Raw genomic sequence first — 15747 nt, forward strand, 5'->3', positions numbered from 1 at the left:
GCACAATGCCGCGAATGTCGAAAAAGACGATGAGCATGCACTTGGTCGAGCTGCCGACCTGCCTCGCCTTTTTCGGTCGTGGAGATGATGGGGCTCTTCCACTGTGAAGACTGTTGCTTCGTCTCAGGGTCGTACCCGTACACCCAAGTTTCGTCACCGGTAATGATCCTCGAATTTCACGTTTTTTCAAGCGTGAATTTCATGTTTGGTCTTTGTTCTAACTTGCTGTCCATGATGAAATCGCGTACGTGCTGCCATCTGTTGGCGTGTTACAAACCTAGTCTCGAAACCTTTTGATACCACCTCGTATATATATATATATATATACGCACACACACACACACACGCGCGCGCGCGCGTTGCTTGGAAAGAAGTCAAATGTGGACTTAGGTGGCCCAGGAAACAATCTACTCCCCTACAAAAGAGCAGTTACACCAGTTCTGACATGTAGTTGACCAGCATGGAGTCACACAGAATACTTCAACATCAGAAAGATCCGGATTATTCAATACGAATGCGTATGAATTATACTAGACGCACTATGGTTTATCAGGTAAACGCACAAATACACCGCGAGACTGACATCCCCACCATCAATACACATTTACGTACCTTAAGTGCTAAGTACTCTGCAGATACTTTTAGCTATCCAAAGCAGGTAATTCGTTCGATTCATCTGAAGTTTGTGCCCCAAAATTAATTGCTCCCAATAAGGGAGCACTGATGGCCACCAAAACATCCCGCGAAATACTTATTCAATACTGAACGAAAGGAAAAGAAATAGCCAATAACTAATTACTATCTCGTCATCATAGGTCAGTAGATGCGATGCCAGTTGTTCCTATTTGAGATAATATAATAAAATATAGCAAAACATGCATGCACTATATGTATTTCCTGTATGAACTGCAATGTTTCAAACTTTTCCGACTGCGACCCCCAAAATATATAGGAGGGTAATAAAACATTAGTGCTTCATGAAGAAGATACTTTTCGACTAGTAAACATTGTGTCACATTCGCATTAAGAACCCGGGTGTGCTTTCAAAATGCATACACCTTTGAGCCATTCGAAAAGATGAAAAGAGGGCGCAACGGGTCAAATTCTCAGCGTTGGCTCTGCTCAGTGATGACAGGCTCCCCTACCACCAAACAGAACTGCTCATATTCCAGGGAAAAGCATCCGCCAAGGGAGCCCTAATACAAGCCACTGGAACACATCCAAATCCCTGGATGCTCAAAAGCTCCCCAAAGCAAAAACCTTAAGAGAGTAAAAAAAAAAAAACTCTTGCTCCTCCGAATGAAGCCATCAACCGGTTTCGACCTTTATTGAGATCTCGTCAATGGGAGTCAGACCAAAGATGATACCAAGTTTGAAGTAATGCAGAAATCATAATTTTTATATACGAGTTGCCAAAAGTGTCTTATTATTAAAATACTCTGGATTAGAGATACTTGTTGGAAGTTTTTCCACTGGGTTATCCTATAAATTAAAGATAACAAGAAATTATATACCTGGATAAAGGATTAAATCAAGTATATAATTTCTTGGTATCTTTAATTTATAGATCTGCGTAGAGACAATTAGTAGTGTAATCGGAGACCAGTCGAATGAACACGATCAGATCCTGCATATTAATAAACAAATCTTTTCCACAAACGCTATATATTAACATTAAGACTTCGCCAATACTAATTTTGCAATAAAATTTAATCAAAAACATTCAAACGAGCATGCCGTATATATTTAAAACTTAGTAAAAATGAGTCCGTACGACGAGAAAGGAGATAATACATCAAGCGAGTTTCCGCTGGAAAGCTTGAAGCCAATACATACTCGAATGTATATTCAAGTATAGTACTTTTCATTCAACAATAACCGAACTAAAGCCATTAGGCCGGTATTTTATGTCTGCCATTTGCGCATGCTCTACAGCTGTCTTATTTCGCGGAGTTAAAAAAAAAAAAAAAAAAAAAAAAAAAAAACTCGAGTTTTGGGAGCGGGAGAAACCTTTCCACCTTCGAATGGTGAAAAGTTATTCACTCCGTTAGTTTATGGACTAAATAACTTGCCTTCAGTAGAAAATTTATTCGGTCCATACGAAGGTGGAAAGGAATGAATAACTTGCCTTCAGTAGAAAAACTACTGCCATTCGAAACCAGATTTTTCCAAAGGAACGTTAAAAGGGCCAGGGAGGCGCGCCATAGGTCTGAAGTAATGCCATTATTGCAGATGTCTCGTTCTGAAGTTTAAACCATTGTGCAGAATAGGCCTCCCAGTAGATTTTGTTCAAATAATAGTATATAAAAAAAAAAAAAAAAAAACGATAACTTTCTAAATAATCCAAGCTGCATTTACACATTTCCTAGGCACTTGATCTTACCCAGCTGTTAACGAGAAAAGAAATACGTAAACCAGCGGGGTGAACCTATTATACGCATTAATATATATAACAGTTCAAGTCAATCTAATGTACTACAGATACCCACGATGGACTGGGCATCTATAGTACATTAGCATCAGTGCCACAGGTGGGATTAAATAATCCTAATCTTGCTCAGGATAAAAATGTTTTGACAAGTTTAGGGGGCGATTCCTCTGTTTAAAGTGGCAGAGAACTGATCATGAATTTATCTTTTTATATGTAAAATTTACTTTTAATATCATTTTATACACTGTTGGTTAGTTTGGGTCTCAAAGAATTTCAAGTTGGATTACTCATTTTCTTAAAGTGATTCTGAATAGTATGCAAACATTTAATTATCAAATATTTATTTCATTATTATAAATTATAATTATTTTCATTACAAAGAACAATTAGATTTAAACTAATTGTCGAAAATATTTTTGGGAATGTTCAAAATCAAATTTATCCGATTCCGCATTAGTCATCAGAACTCAAAAAAAATAGCAGTTAATGCATTATTTAGGAAGTTAAGTTTTGCTTAGGACAAAATGTTTTGAACTAGTGAATAATATTCAATTCAAACTGATTCGTTGTCTAACACATCACTTTCTGTTAACAGAGAAGTAGACATGGCGGGCACCAAGTCGGCCACTGTGGCCTCCCCAAACGTCACCATGAAAATTACTGACCGTCTAGGCAGCGATGTGTTTACGGCGCAAGTTGGAGATCCTTTGTCGCTCAGGTTTCAAATAGTGGACGCTAACAGTAAGTGGATAGATTTGGATCAAATTTTGTTAACGTCTTGTAAAAAAGTCTAGGTAATGAAATTGAGTTTTTGTAGTTGAATAAGGAAACTCACGTGATTCTAGCAGGACAAAAGAATTTAAATGATTTACGCATACCTTCGATATAAAGAAACTGTTTATGTTTAAGTGAAATGTGTATGACTGAGCTCCTTTCAACGACTAAGTCATGACTAATATTTATGATAGTTCCTCTCCTGCATTTAAAACAGATAACACAATAACTTGTATACCGAGTAGGAGGTTGGCATATGTTGTCTTCTCTAAACTTTTTTTTATTTCAAATTTTCTCTTATTTTATTAGGAACATAAAGAATAACGAACATTCTTCTTTTATGACAATTGTTTCTATCTTATTAAAGCTAATTTCTTTATCTGAGAAGTGAATATCAGTTTAAGATGATACTTATTAGAATCATCATTAAATGATTTTTCGTCCCTCGAGAATTTTGTACCTCCCCAATCCAGAGCGTTACATTTCCCCTTCTCTGTTAAATTTAGAACGTAAATATACTCGTATTCTTCTTTAACATTCTACAATATTTTTGTAACTTAATCATTATTACAGTTTGCTATAAATGGATTCTTAGTTTATTACGCAATTCTTGAATTATTTCAAAATTATTTTTCAAATATACGAAGTTGTCAATTTTGATTAGAATTCAAAATTTTCTATGAAAATTTCTACTTTGTTATGTTAACATCATTCTAGATCTATTTCTCTTACTCTCCATTGATACAATTCCTTGTGCGTGGTCGCTGTACCTCTATCGCGCATTACGAAAAGAACAATACCACTAACCTTTGGCTGAAAACGCCTGTGTTCGAATCCTGTCTAGAATACGTAGAACTGTAAGGAACGATCACATCGATCGGTGAGTTAGACTATCATATAAGGCGATGAAAATATTTTCCTCCAAGAAACATACGATTTTACTCCTCTTAGGAGACTAACCAGCCAGAGAACACGCAGGATTGTGACATAATGCCTCCAGCGTAACTCTAAAAGCAGCATACCGAATCCCTCCTCTACCTTTAAGAGTGTGATACTGTTTAAGGAATTTATGGATGATCTATTACATGCCCGTATATTCTAATTAATTAATTTTAATGTCTAAATATAATCGTTTTAAATATTAACTGCAAATATAATTTCAGGTCCTTTTGACATCTTTGTCCGTGAACTTATTGCAATGGATGGTGTAGATAACAGTGAAATGATGCTAATTGACGCTCTTGGGTAAGTTTACATTTATTTATTTTATGTATTATTCCAATATTTTATTATCTCCTTTTTCCTTTTTTCTGCCCAACTTAGGACAAAACTACATAAAAAAAATAGCGAATTTTCCTTGTTAAAATAATTCACTAAATAAATAAACCATCAAGGTAAGCCCAGATCCCTTGTGTGCGGTACTTTTACTGCCCAGTTCAAAGTTCACAGTTATTCATCCCAAATTATCCTCGCGTTGATAAAGTAAAAAGGTGATTTCGAGCTTTCAACACGACTCTGGAATCTATTAGTTCCATGGAGCATATCCCTAGAATGGCCACAGACGTCACTATAAGTGCACTAAATATGATTTATTATGAAACGTGAGAAAGTAAAACTATGCAACTTAATGCATGTCTGAGTGGCGCCATCTACATTCCATTGTCGAATGTCAAATATTCACTTATGCAAAAGAAACTAGATTTCTTGAACAATATATTGTTATAAGACGAATAAGTCACGAATGTAGCACTCTTTATAACGATCACGCACCATAATTTATGTTCAAGATAATATGGAAAAGAAATAAAAAGGAAATTACAGTTTTTTTTTTGTTTTTTGTTTTGTAAATTTTTGATATTCGATGCTAAAAAATGTTTTTTCCAAGGTTTTTTTTTTTTTTTTCACTATTGGTTATTGTTTCTATTCTAAGTTTAGAATGTTCAAGGGAATTCAGAGTACCCGGAGAGAATTTTCTGTGAGGCCTTAATGAGAAATGTTCGGTTACATTAACTTCATTTGTACCAAAAGTGATGGATAAAATTTAATAGACGTACTAAAATAAGGGAAGACTTTTGTAACGCTGGCATCTGGATGGCTTTGGTTGAGACTAATGACTATTAGCTGAAATGTACATAAGCGTTCTTCATTCACTTTTCAGTTCTTTGATGAATTAAATGAACCGTAATCCCAATGCGCTTTGGCCCACTAAAAAGATCAACTGCTACAAAACAAAGATTTCCCTTGTGAAGTCGCGTGGCACTTTTCCCATTGTTGATCACGCCCTCTGCTTGCACGCGAGCGACACATTTCAGGTCAACCATGTTAGCAATTTATTTACGGTGTTTGATGTCAGTATAGACGGAATGCTTTAAGGGTTCTATAGAACGGTGTCAATGACGGTCTCCAACAGATTATATTGGCGCCTGTATCTTTGAGTACGCTATTAAAAGGATCGATCCTCAAACTTCACAAGAATCCTTTAATGTGGTCTTTTCTTTTGGGAAAATAACATTGAACAAGAAAAACGTATTTTGTATTTACTGAGCTTCGACTGCAACACGAACTTTATATGTTGAAAGATTAAAATTTGTCTTTGAAAATCGGGTCTCAAGGGTTTTTAATTCTACTTTTTTTAATTTTTAAAATAATGTTTATTTATTTATTTGTTTTGTTTTTATTTTTTTATTTTTATTTTAAAAATCGTATTCATATTTTTAACTATTATGCTTTCTGCAGATGTCCTACTGACGGTTCTATTATGGGACCTTTGGTTAGAAGTAACAACAACGTCCAGGAACTTCAAGCACCTTTCGACGCCTTTAAATTTCCAACATCCGAAATTGTACAATTCAAAGCTCTCGTAACCCCGTGTCTACCGAAGTGTGAACCGGTGAGTATCATTGTTTGCTTTCTTGTTCCCTTTGTGGTAGACCCAATTTGTTGTAAGTCAACTCATTGTTGACTCGTGTTTTGCACGTGACTTCAACTGACTAAAGAACCTGCATTTAATTCGAGGCATCAGGTGCAGTTGCTATAAGTTGTTGCTGAAATTTGAGTTACGTGTTTTTCTTAAATGATGCACCATCCTTTTCGGGACTTTGACAGCCTCCCTATCTTAAATTAGTGTCACTTTCTTTATCTCATCTCATCTTTCTTTTACCTTCTTTTACGAGGGTTTATATATTAATCATCAAGGCCGGTTAGCCTGCTTTGTGGGATGAAAAACCCCAGGATAAACTGGGGAAAAAACCCTACTGTCCGACTAACTTGGCTATGGCTTAGGAAGATCCTTCAGTTCCCCACGTCACCGACGTGAATCGAACTTAGGACACTCCTTTCCCAGTCATATGGTTTGTGAAGCGCACAGTCACTAAACTAACCGGCCGGACCTTTCTTTCTTTATATTAAAGAAAAACATTTTATGCAAATATATAATTTTTTTGTTAAAATTCACAGATATATTTGCTTTATTTTTATAACTATTTACTAATAATATTAAATGTTAAGGGGCTGTTCCTACATTTTTTAAACATTTGGGGCTTTTTTTTTTTTTTTGGCACATCGTACTAAATATCACCTCCGCTTTCTGATATAAAAGTATATAAATCTGATATAAATTTCCTTAGACTTTGACATCATTCCCTTAATCACAGATATATGCTGTATTAGGTTTACCAACTTATGAATCTTTATTAAAAACGATATGATTGACTTCGAACCCAATGATACGGAGATCATTCAGAAATTCCGATTCCTTGCATTTGGCCGTTTTCATACAGCAAAGAACCTACGAAGCTTGTTAGACCTGTACAGAGTCTAACATATAGTACATGTATGGGAAGACGTCTGAGTAAAGAGGAACTTGTTCACATTAGATATGAAGGCAAGCCTGTGCATTACATTCCTTGGGAAACACACAAGACAGGCGGCTGTTACAGAGTGCAGCAGCAGTAGGAGTGAAAAAGGAGGAGAAACCCGCTCTGTAGGTTAGGAGTTTTTGACAGTGATGACATGTTGAATAGCAGCTGCGTGCGTTTCAATGGACTTGTTAGAGAGGGGGGGGGGTAATTATTCATGCTAGTTCTGATGAACATTCACCTTCGAAATATTTATTGAAGATGCATACAGACAGCAGACACTAAACACCTATGCGAAAGTAGTTAGAGTAAGTTGGTCAGAGATGGGTCATTAATGTCTGATTGCTCTCTTCAGGAACTCTTGAGAGCATCGCCCTAAATGTGTGAGCAGTAATCGATTGATAGCAGATTTGTGATTTATACAGCTTCAGAGATAAAGTGATGCCTCGATAGAAGAAGCCCTCACGTTTAATATGCCGAGTAGGCAATAGTGTGATGTGTTTATGCCAAAAGAGGCTTGATGTCAAGGTAATACGAAAGAAAGAATTCTCATCTTGCCTAAAGATTTGGGTGTTGTCAAAGGTAAGGCTTGGAGAATATGGTCCTTTTTTTTGTGGGAAATGAGACATAATTGTAACTTTCCGGCATTGAAATTGATGAGCCCCATTGAAGAATGGTTCAGAGATCGGAATTCAGGGTTGCAGATGTTCTTACTTTGTAGGTTGTGGTGGCTTGTGTGATGCAAGGTTTGTCGAGTGAAAAGGAGGAATGTACTGTGATATTAATAGCGAAATCAAGTACTCGATTGGTGGTCAACTGGAGCAAGTTATTGATACTAATATACAGAATGAAGAGAGTGAGTGAGGACAGAACCTTGTGGAACTCCAGCATTAACTGAATATTTAGAAGAGAGGAAAGCATCCATCATCATGCACAATATGTATCCAGTGAGAAAATTCGCAACCCGGTTGTAGAAGTCACGGGATAGACCAAATCATGGGCCCTGTGCCAGAAATAGTCAAAGTTTTGGAGATATCAAATGCAATCATTTGGCATTAGTCAAACTTTAACGCAGTACTCATCCTGAGGTGGGTGATATGGGTTTGTAGATCTGCTGATCGGCAATGGTAGGCGTTTATTAGTCAAGTATTTTCGGATAGCATAGGAGATGATTCTCTCCATTACTTTAGGGAGGACTGAAACGAGAGAGAGAGAGAGAGAGAGAGATTGGACGGTAGTTTGATGGTAATGATTTTTTATCATCCTTTTAGGAATGGGTTGTACCTACCATTCCAGGGTGGGGTAGATACCAGTGGAAGAACAAAGAAAAGGCGATGCGAAACAGGAGTCAACTATGAAGTGCAATTCTTCAGGAAAATTGGAGGAATGCCGTCAGGATCTTTTGGTATCTATTATGGACATGATATTTCTCATCACTTTATGCTGAAAGGTCATGGGGGCATTGGGTGTATGGAACGGTTAGGGGACATTTACCAAAATCATCTATTCAAGCCAGGATATTGTTTGTTTGTTTTTTTCTGAAGGTGATGATGCAACAGAATAACCTGAGCGCAGCATCAGTAGGAGTGGTGCTGGACAAAAATTATAGCCAGTTGCTTTGGCAAGAGACAAAAAGACACAACTGTCATTTGGGTACGATGCAAGTTTCTTGCTTTTGGCTCTTTAGAAATCAGTTCTCGATATGTTGATCATTTTCTTGCCACTGTTGTTGACTTTGGTGTACTCAATGAGAGAAGGTAGAGTTTCGTAATGATGATGGTTAGTTATGGTATGAGTTCTTCATTTGTACAACTTGACACATCCTTGGAGAACCAATGCTTACCTAGGGTTTGGGAATTTAACGTGGAAGAAGGTTGGTCGATGGTTAATTTGGATTTACGGCGAAGCAACCCAAGCTATGAGATCAATGTATTATGTTAGTTAATTGCGTGTGTTCTAATGACCAGTTTGCAAGTGCGAAGGAAAGAATGCTTTCATACCGTTGAGGATTACTTCAGTGATGCCTTCTCACTCATGGATATGAATGGATGAGAATGTTTTTTTCTGTAAGACAAACAAACAAAAAACAAGTTAGTTTTGTTTGTTTGACCAAGCGACGGCACTTCAGGCATTTGTTTATAGACTAACAATGGATTTTTCGTGAGAATACATACGCGAGTCGTCTATAGCTCAGTGGTCAGTGCTAGCCAAAGATTCTCAGACCAGGTTCAAAGCGAACCTCTGTGACAATTGATGAACTAATTACAAGGTGGGCAGGACAGATGTAATTTTGATTTTGATCACATACAGGATCACTGTGAAATTTTACTTTAAATTGGAAGAAGAAAGAGAAACTAAAATAAACAGTATTTTAGTAGAGTATGTCCGCTTTTACCTTTGGAAAGCCTACTTTTCATGAGAGACTAGGAAAATGTGGCATGTTAAGAAATGCTGTCTCAAACTGTGCAAAAATCCATTGCATCATGAAATGTAAGTGAGAGGGGGAAGGAAAAGTTTTTTTGCAAGTTTATCTCTGCTTTTTGTTACATTATCTTCTGTCATTCCACTTATCTACTGCATTTTTTTCCAGCTTCTGTAAATCCAAATTAAAAAAAAAAAATTACACATTTACTTAAGATTCATGATGGATTCCTTTCAGTATGAAAGACTGCAGTTACTAATTGAAAATTTTGTACACAGCAAGATGGAGAGATGTACATAAGAAATGACTTTTAGTTCCCTTACAAAATGTTAGTTGAAGACTGAGGTTATCTTTAAATAATTTTTATAGCATCTCTTTCAAGTGTTCGCGAAATCTGTAGTATTATTTTTTTAAAAAAGAACTCAAAAAATTAGAGCATGTCATGGATTGAAGATTCTTCATAAACAGATTCGAACTATTCAATATAAGTGATTTATGACAATGTTTTTGGTTAGTGCTTTGTTTTATTTTTATTACCTCCAGTCCGGACTTCTAAATGATTTTCATTTTCAGAATAAATCACAGTAGGTTATATTGTGATTTATCTTTTTTCTTTTTTCGAACCATATACGAGTTCGGAATCTCTAAAGCATATTTATAATGTCAAAAAAGGATATCTGGCTTAGAAAAATGTAAAAAATATTCATCCTCCAGTTCCTCCGGTCCATGACGCGAGGAACCTTTATCTGGTTTCTTTCGACTCAAGGTGAGTTAACCGGTCTCATAAGGTGGTGGAGGGGTTTTTTTTTTTTGCATCCCTCAAAGCAGGCAAACCGATCCCGTGATCATCTCCCTAGTAATCAGCTGCAACACTCTCAATAGAGAGGCCACAGGAGAGGATTCTTATCAATGTGGATTTCTCATTAGGTCGAATGAACTTAGAAAATGTATAAAAAAAATCCCAACTCAATTTATGCATGGGTAAAAAGTGATTGTTTTGGTTTAAATAGAATGGATGATAAATGATAAATGAATGATAATGGATGATATTGAAATTAAGTCGATCTGCAGTAATTCTTAAACTGCACTATAGTATTTTTTATTTATTATTTTTTTTTTTTTTTTCAGAAAAGAAGTTCGTGCTTAAAATGGTTCAGCAATGGAATATTTGCTTCGTATATTTGAATTTTTGTGAATTCGATACCTTAAAATATGAACAATTTGAAGGGAGGCGACGTTTTTATGGATTCTTTCCTGGCCTTGTACACATAACGCAATGGCCTTGGGAATAATAAGAAAATCTCCAGTTGATAATAAACCTGATAATGGATTTCTCTTCTACGAGCATACAACACAATTTTTTCAAATTATTCTTCACATAATAACTAATGTCAACCAGAAAAATTCTCTATAAATAAGCGATAATTATTTTATGGATAGACTTCCGAACTATTTCCATAAAATATGAAAATTCCTCAACAATTGTACTGAAAATAGTCTGTTGATCACATGTTTCGCTTACGAGATTCTTAAATCTACGTTTTCATTGGAGTCATAATTGCTCAGTAAGAGCAACCTGCGCTTGAAACAGATCGCCAACTTCTATTTTTATTTAAAAACAAAAAAATAAAAACAGAACCCGACGAGCTATAAATAAAGCTGCAAAATATCAACTGATTGTTTTACCCCAAGTTTGATGCGCATAATGAAAAGAAATAAGCACTAGTACTTATGATTGTTTCTATTCTAATATTTTGCGTGCCAATAAATTAAACTTCATTTTTGATAAGTTGAAGAATTCCGTTAATGGGTCATATTTTAATAAATTAGGAAAAATTAATGAATACTAGAAATTTAAAGCTGTAGTGGAGTGGTAAAATTTTTCTTTTGAAGCAAAAGATTGTTTATTATTAATAGTTACAGAGAAACTCTCTGAAAAGTCCAAATGAGCGTCTCCTTCCTTCTACTTTTCTGAAGGAATGACAGTTATTTAAACTGGAACGCCGCCAAATAAATGTCGTCTGCGAATAGCAAAAATCAATTTTAGTCCATTGTCCTTAACTAAATGAACCCCCGTAAGCTGTTTTTTCATTTTAATTTTTCTCGGAACTTGTATATTTGTTTACTTTTTATTAACGTGCCGTTCAATTCTGGGAAATCAATACAACTTTAATCAAACCCAAAGGACTTGAGGGCAGCCATACGTACTATCATACGAAACAGTTTCATGCCAAGTGAGTTCGTTATAAAAATTCGTATATATCAAGAGAAATTTTATTATATACATAAGATGTTATGCAATTCCAAGACATGCATATGTCTTAAGGCTAACCCCACCCCCCTGAAAAAAGCGCAACTTGAAGCAGCGATTATAAATAAAATATATTAAAAAAAAAGATCCTAACTCGGTGACAGAATTGCATCAGAAAAAGTTTATAAAGTGGTTCGTGCAGTATTATCAGTAATGATTGTCGGCATTGCTTCAAACCACTTGATAGTGCACATTTTTTAAGCCATTACATTTTTGAGTAGTTAACGTGCAATATACAATATAGAATATACAACAGTTCATTGTCGTTAAGACAGAATAATATTCTTAACGACAATGAACTGTTGTATATTGTATGTTGTATATTGTATATTGTTGTATATTGTATATTGTATATTGTATTGTTGTATATTGTATATTGTATATTCCCTATTGTATATTGTTGATGATTCAAAGATAGGAATGCTGCTACTGATATTTAGTACTTGCAGAATGGATAGGCTGGAATTGTGGGCATGGGAAAATGGATGTCAGCTCAATATCAATAAATGTAAAGTCATTCACTTCGGCGTGATTAGATATCCAATGTCGTATTATATTGGTGGGATTAGGCTAGAAGAAACTGATGAGGCTAGGGATCTTGGAGTGTTAATAGATAGGAGGTTGAAGTTCAGAGGCCATGTGGCAAAGATTGCAATACAACTCAAAAGATAATTGCAATGCTGAAACGAACAGTCACATGTAAAGATAAGGATGTCATTTTGCCTCTTTACAAGGGCTTGATAAGACCTCACTTGGACTACTGTGCGCAGGTCTGGTCTCTTGGTTTCCGTTGTGATTCTGATATATTGGAGAGAGTACAAAGGCGAGTGTTAAAAATGATATCACGATTGTGGAATATATCTTCAATATTAACTTTACTTAAAAAAACAAAAAAACATCGCCATTAAGAATCTTTCTTCGAGTGGCATTCATATCGGTTTGGCCAATGTAAATTCAATGTATTTATTTTCAGCAAATTATCACATTTTACAAAAAAAAAAAAAAGTTTGCTATTATGACTGTCATTGTCATATGTTTGGAATAAAAATTTGAAAGTAACAGATGATATTATCACGCAATAACCTAGTATATCGAGAGCAAATAAGGTGTTAATCATAGGGTATTGAAAAAAAAGTCTTTCTCAACCAAAAGAGCCAGTAACTCCACCTTAAAATACTGGTATTAGAACGCATGGCGAGGGAAACATGTTTAATACTAACAACACTGAAAAATAAGCTGAATCAAAAACAAAGCAATTTAAATAAAATGAAATAAATTTCACTTCAATTGGTGCTAAACTTTTTTTATAATGTTGAAGGTTGTTTTTTCTCTTTAAATTGAAGATGAAAGGATTTTGTGTAAATGCATTTGTCGGGTCCGAATTTTCGATATCTTGAACTGTTTTTATTTTTCAATATCGTGAACTCTTTGCATTTCCATCTGAACTTAAAGAGTAAAATACTCATTAAGAATTCGTGAACACAATTAACTCTTTCCTTTTATCTGACGCAGGCCGAATGTACCATGAGGTCATACGACGGTGTTCACCGCAAAATAAACTCTGTGGGACGTAAAAAGAGAGCCCTCAAAAGTTATCTCAGAAACAGGAGAGAAACGGAAGAGGAAGAAGACGTGATTGTGATCCAAACCATTCGGATTACCGACAAATTCGGTTTCGACAGAAGCGAACGGAAACTAAGTACGGATGCCGATACAGGAAGAAATCCCGAAGGTTTGTGAAAAGCTTTTCATTTCAAATTCACTGATAGTTAGCATGTTGTTTTCGAGTACTATTTAATATCATTTCACAGCTAAAATACTCCTTCCTCCCCTCTTTCTAGGAAGTGGATCGGACCAGTCAAGCTGCGTCAACATGATAGGCCTAATTGTGGCTTGTTCGATCTTCCTCTTCACTCAGTTGGTGGTGCTGGTCGCTTGGGTATCTGTATGGAGGAGAAAAAAGAAGAATAAACTGAAGAAAGCCACCAGTCACAGCATTGACATGTTGTACTCGACTCGAAGTAAGTGTTGTCTTTATCAACGTAGCCTTCTAACACGGATACGACAGCTTCGACACAGTTTACATGTTCATGACATGCAAGATGGCGTGACGGAAGTCACTCAAGGCTACTATTACCTTATAATCCATAGTCTAGTGTTGACATCTTGATCGCTAATACTTTCGTTCATTTTGCTAACACATTATCTGTAAGTTGCTTTTTTGTTTAGGGTTCAATAGGTGAACACTGCATTTAAAGTTCACTTGCTTAATAAACGATCACGTGATTTCTTTCGGCGAAAACGCATCCACGTCTTTTCCTTTGGTCACGTACACTTAATAAACCCACGCACGTTATGAAGAGAATGTCGATATTAACGAATACCGAATGAGTATAGATGGAAACTATTTCTTGAAAGAACTGACTATTTTCCTCATTTTACTATGCATGAAATGAGAATGGATAAAATCTATTCCTCACTGTAAAAAATTAACTCGATTTCCTAACCAACAATCATGCGATAACCAACTGTCCCATATGCAGTTATATTGTTGTAGCTTATTTAGTTGCTCACGCATGCGTATAAAGGTAACAATGGCAGCTACCGTGTGGTCGAATAGCCACTTGAATGATATTCTATAAAAAATACTCATTTGAAATAGCGAGCATGTATATGCAATTACTGTTATCCGTAATGAAGCACAGAATTTATAAGTATCTGCATGCGGTGCTTATGTTTAGGAAACTTTTGAAATCTACCGAGATATCAAAGCCTAAGTCCTGTTTCAAATGCTTGAATTATTGAAGTCACGTACACAGAACTGTTGCCCACAACTATTGAAGTCAAGCCCACAAACTGTCATTATCAAACACATCCTAATCAGAATGTTTAACTTGTTAAGGACCGTAATAAATTAATTCATAATTAACGTTGTCATTTTGTATGATTACTTCAAGAATGTTAGCTAAACATTACTTTCTATAAGAAACTACAATTTAATATAATTCAAACATGACTAGTCTATCCACCATAAATGCATAGAACTATTTTTATAAGGACTTTATACATTTCTTTACCTGTGAAAATTATCGATAAACTTAGTCGAATATGTTCTGTAATGTGGTCCAAGCCAGCAAAAATATAACAAGTATAGAAATAATCCAAGATTCTTATATTTTAAATAAAAGCTTTGGCACTAGCGTTACAATATTTATTATAATTAATGGCGTCATTGAGCAACAGGTTGACCTTTAAGTCAGTTTGTTTCAACGATTGCTACTGTGAATGTGATGTCAAGGAGTGAAGTAGTTAATGATTCATTTCTGAGATTCACGTCTTGTTTTGAGGACTAACTTGGACAATGGAAGCAATGAATCCTATAAAAAGTTGCATCAGATCACCATCGAAAAGCAGAGGCAAGGAAAATGAAATGGTATTCCAGACTCCTATCTTATCTTCTAAATATTTGGTTTCTTATCACGAATACTTGAAAGGTACTTGAAAAGAAGAACATCAGCTTAAAGAAGATTAATTATATCTTAGTTACTCATATTCATTTATAAACTGATTCTATCCAACTTAACAATGGTGGCTGAATCAGATTTACATTCAACGTACTTAATTTTATAAAAAATTATCACATTTTGATTAAAGGATAAAACAGTTTGAAACTTTTATACGATGAATCCTATCATAATGTATCATGTACTTTTGCATAATTTGGTTGCTGCATGAGACCATCAAGAGCATTTTGCTGTTGAGGATTCTTCTGTGTTCTGAAATCTGTATCACCAACCAAGCGTTTTCCGTTTGATCCAAAATGAAAGAATGAACAGCAATTTATTACGATACCAAATTTCAGCAAAATTCTCGTAGATGTCGTATGTATAAAAATAACAGAGAATTATCAAATATGGTGAAAGATACCTAAAAGTGATCTTTAATTACTAAT

General features: G+C 35.4%; 1 protein-coding gene across 1 annotated transcript in view; it reads left to right on the forward strand.

Moving 5' to 3' along the window:
• Positions 1–13535, forward strand: part of LOC150094411 (uncharacterized) — a 122692-nt gene extending 109157 nt beyond the window's left edge. Inside the window, exons 7-11 of the mRNA XM_090412466.1 lie at positions 656–658; positions 3027–3172; positions 4369–4450; positions 5942–6095; positions 13308–13535. Of these exons, the coding sequence (XP_090268592.1) occupies positions 656–658; positions 3027–3172; positions 4369–4450; positions 5942–6095; positions 13308–13535 (613 nt within the window). The remainder of the gene's footprint in view (positions 1–655; positions 659–3026; positions 3173–4368; positions 4451–5941; positions 6096–13307) is intronic.
• The last annotated feature ends 2212 nt before the right edge of the window (positions 13536–15747 follow it).

The sequence above is a fragment of the Typopeltis vanoorti genome, chromosome 22, assembly GCF_054136105.1.
Source record: "Typopeltis vanoorti isolate ZY-2024b chromosome 22, IOZ_Tvanoo_1.0, whole genome shotgun sequence".
In the NCBI taxonomy this organism is placed as follows: domain Eukaryota; kingdom Metazoa; phylum Arthropoda; class Arachnida; order Uropygi; family Thelyphonidae; genus Typopeltis; species Typopeltis vanoorti.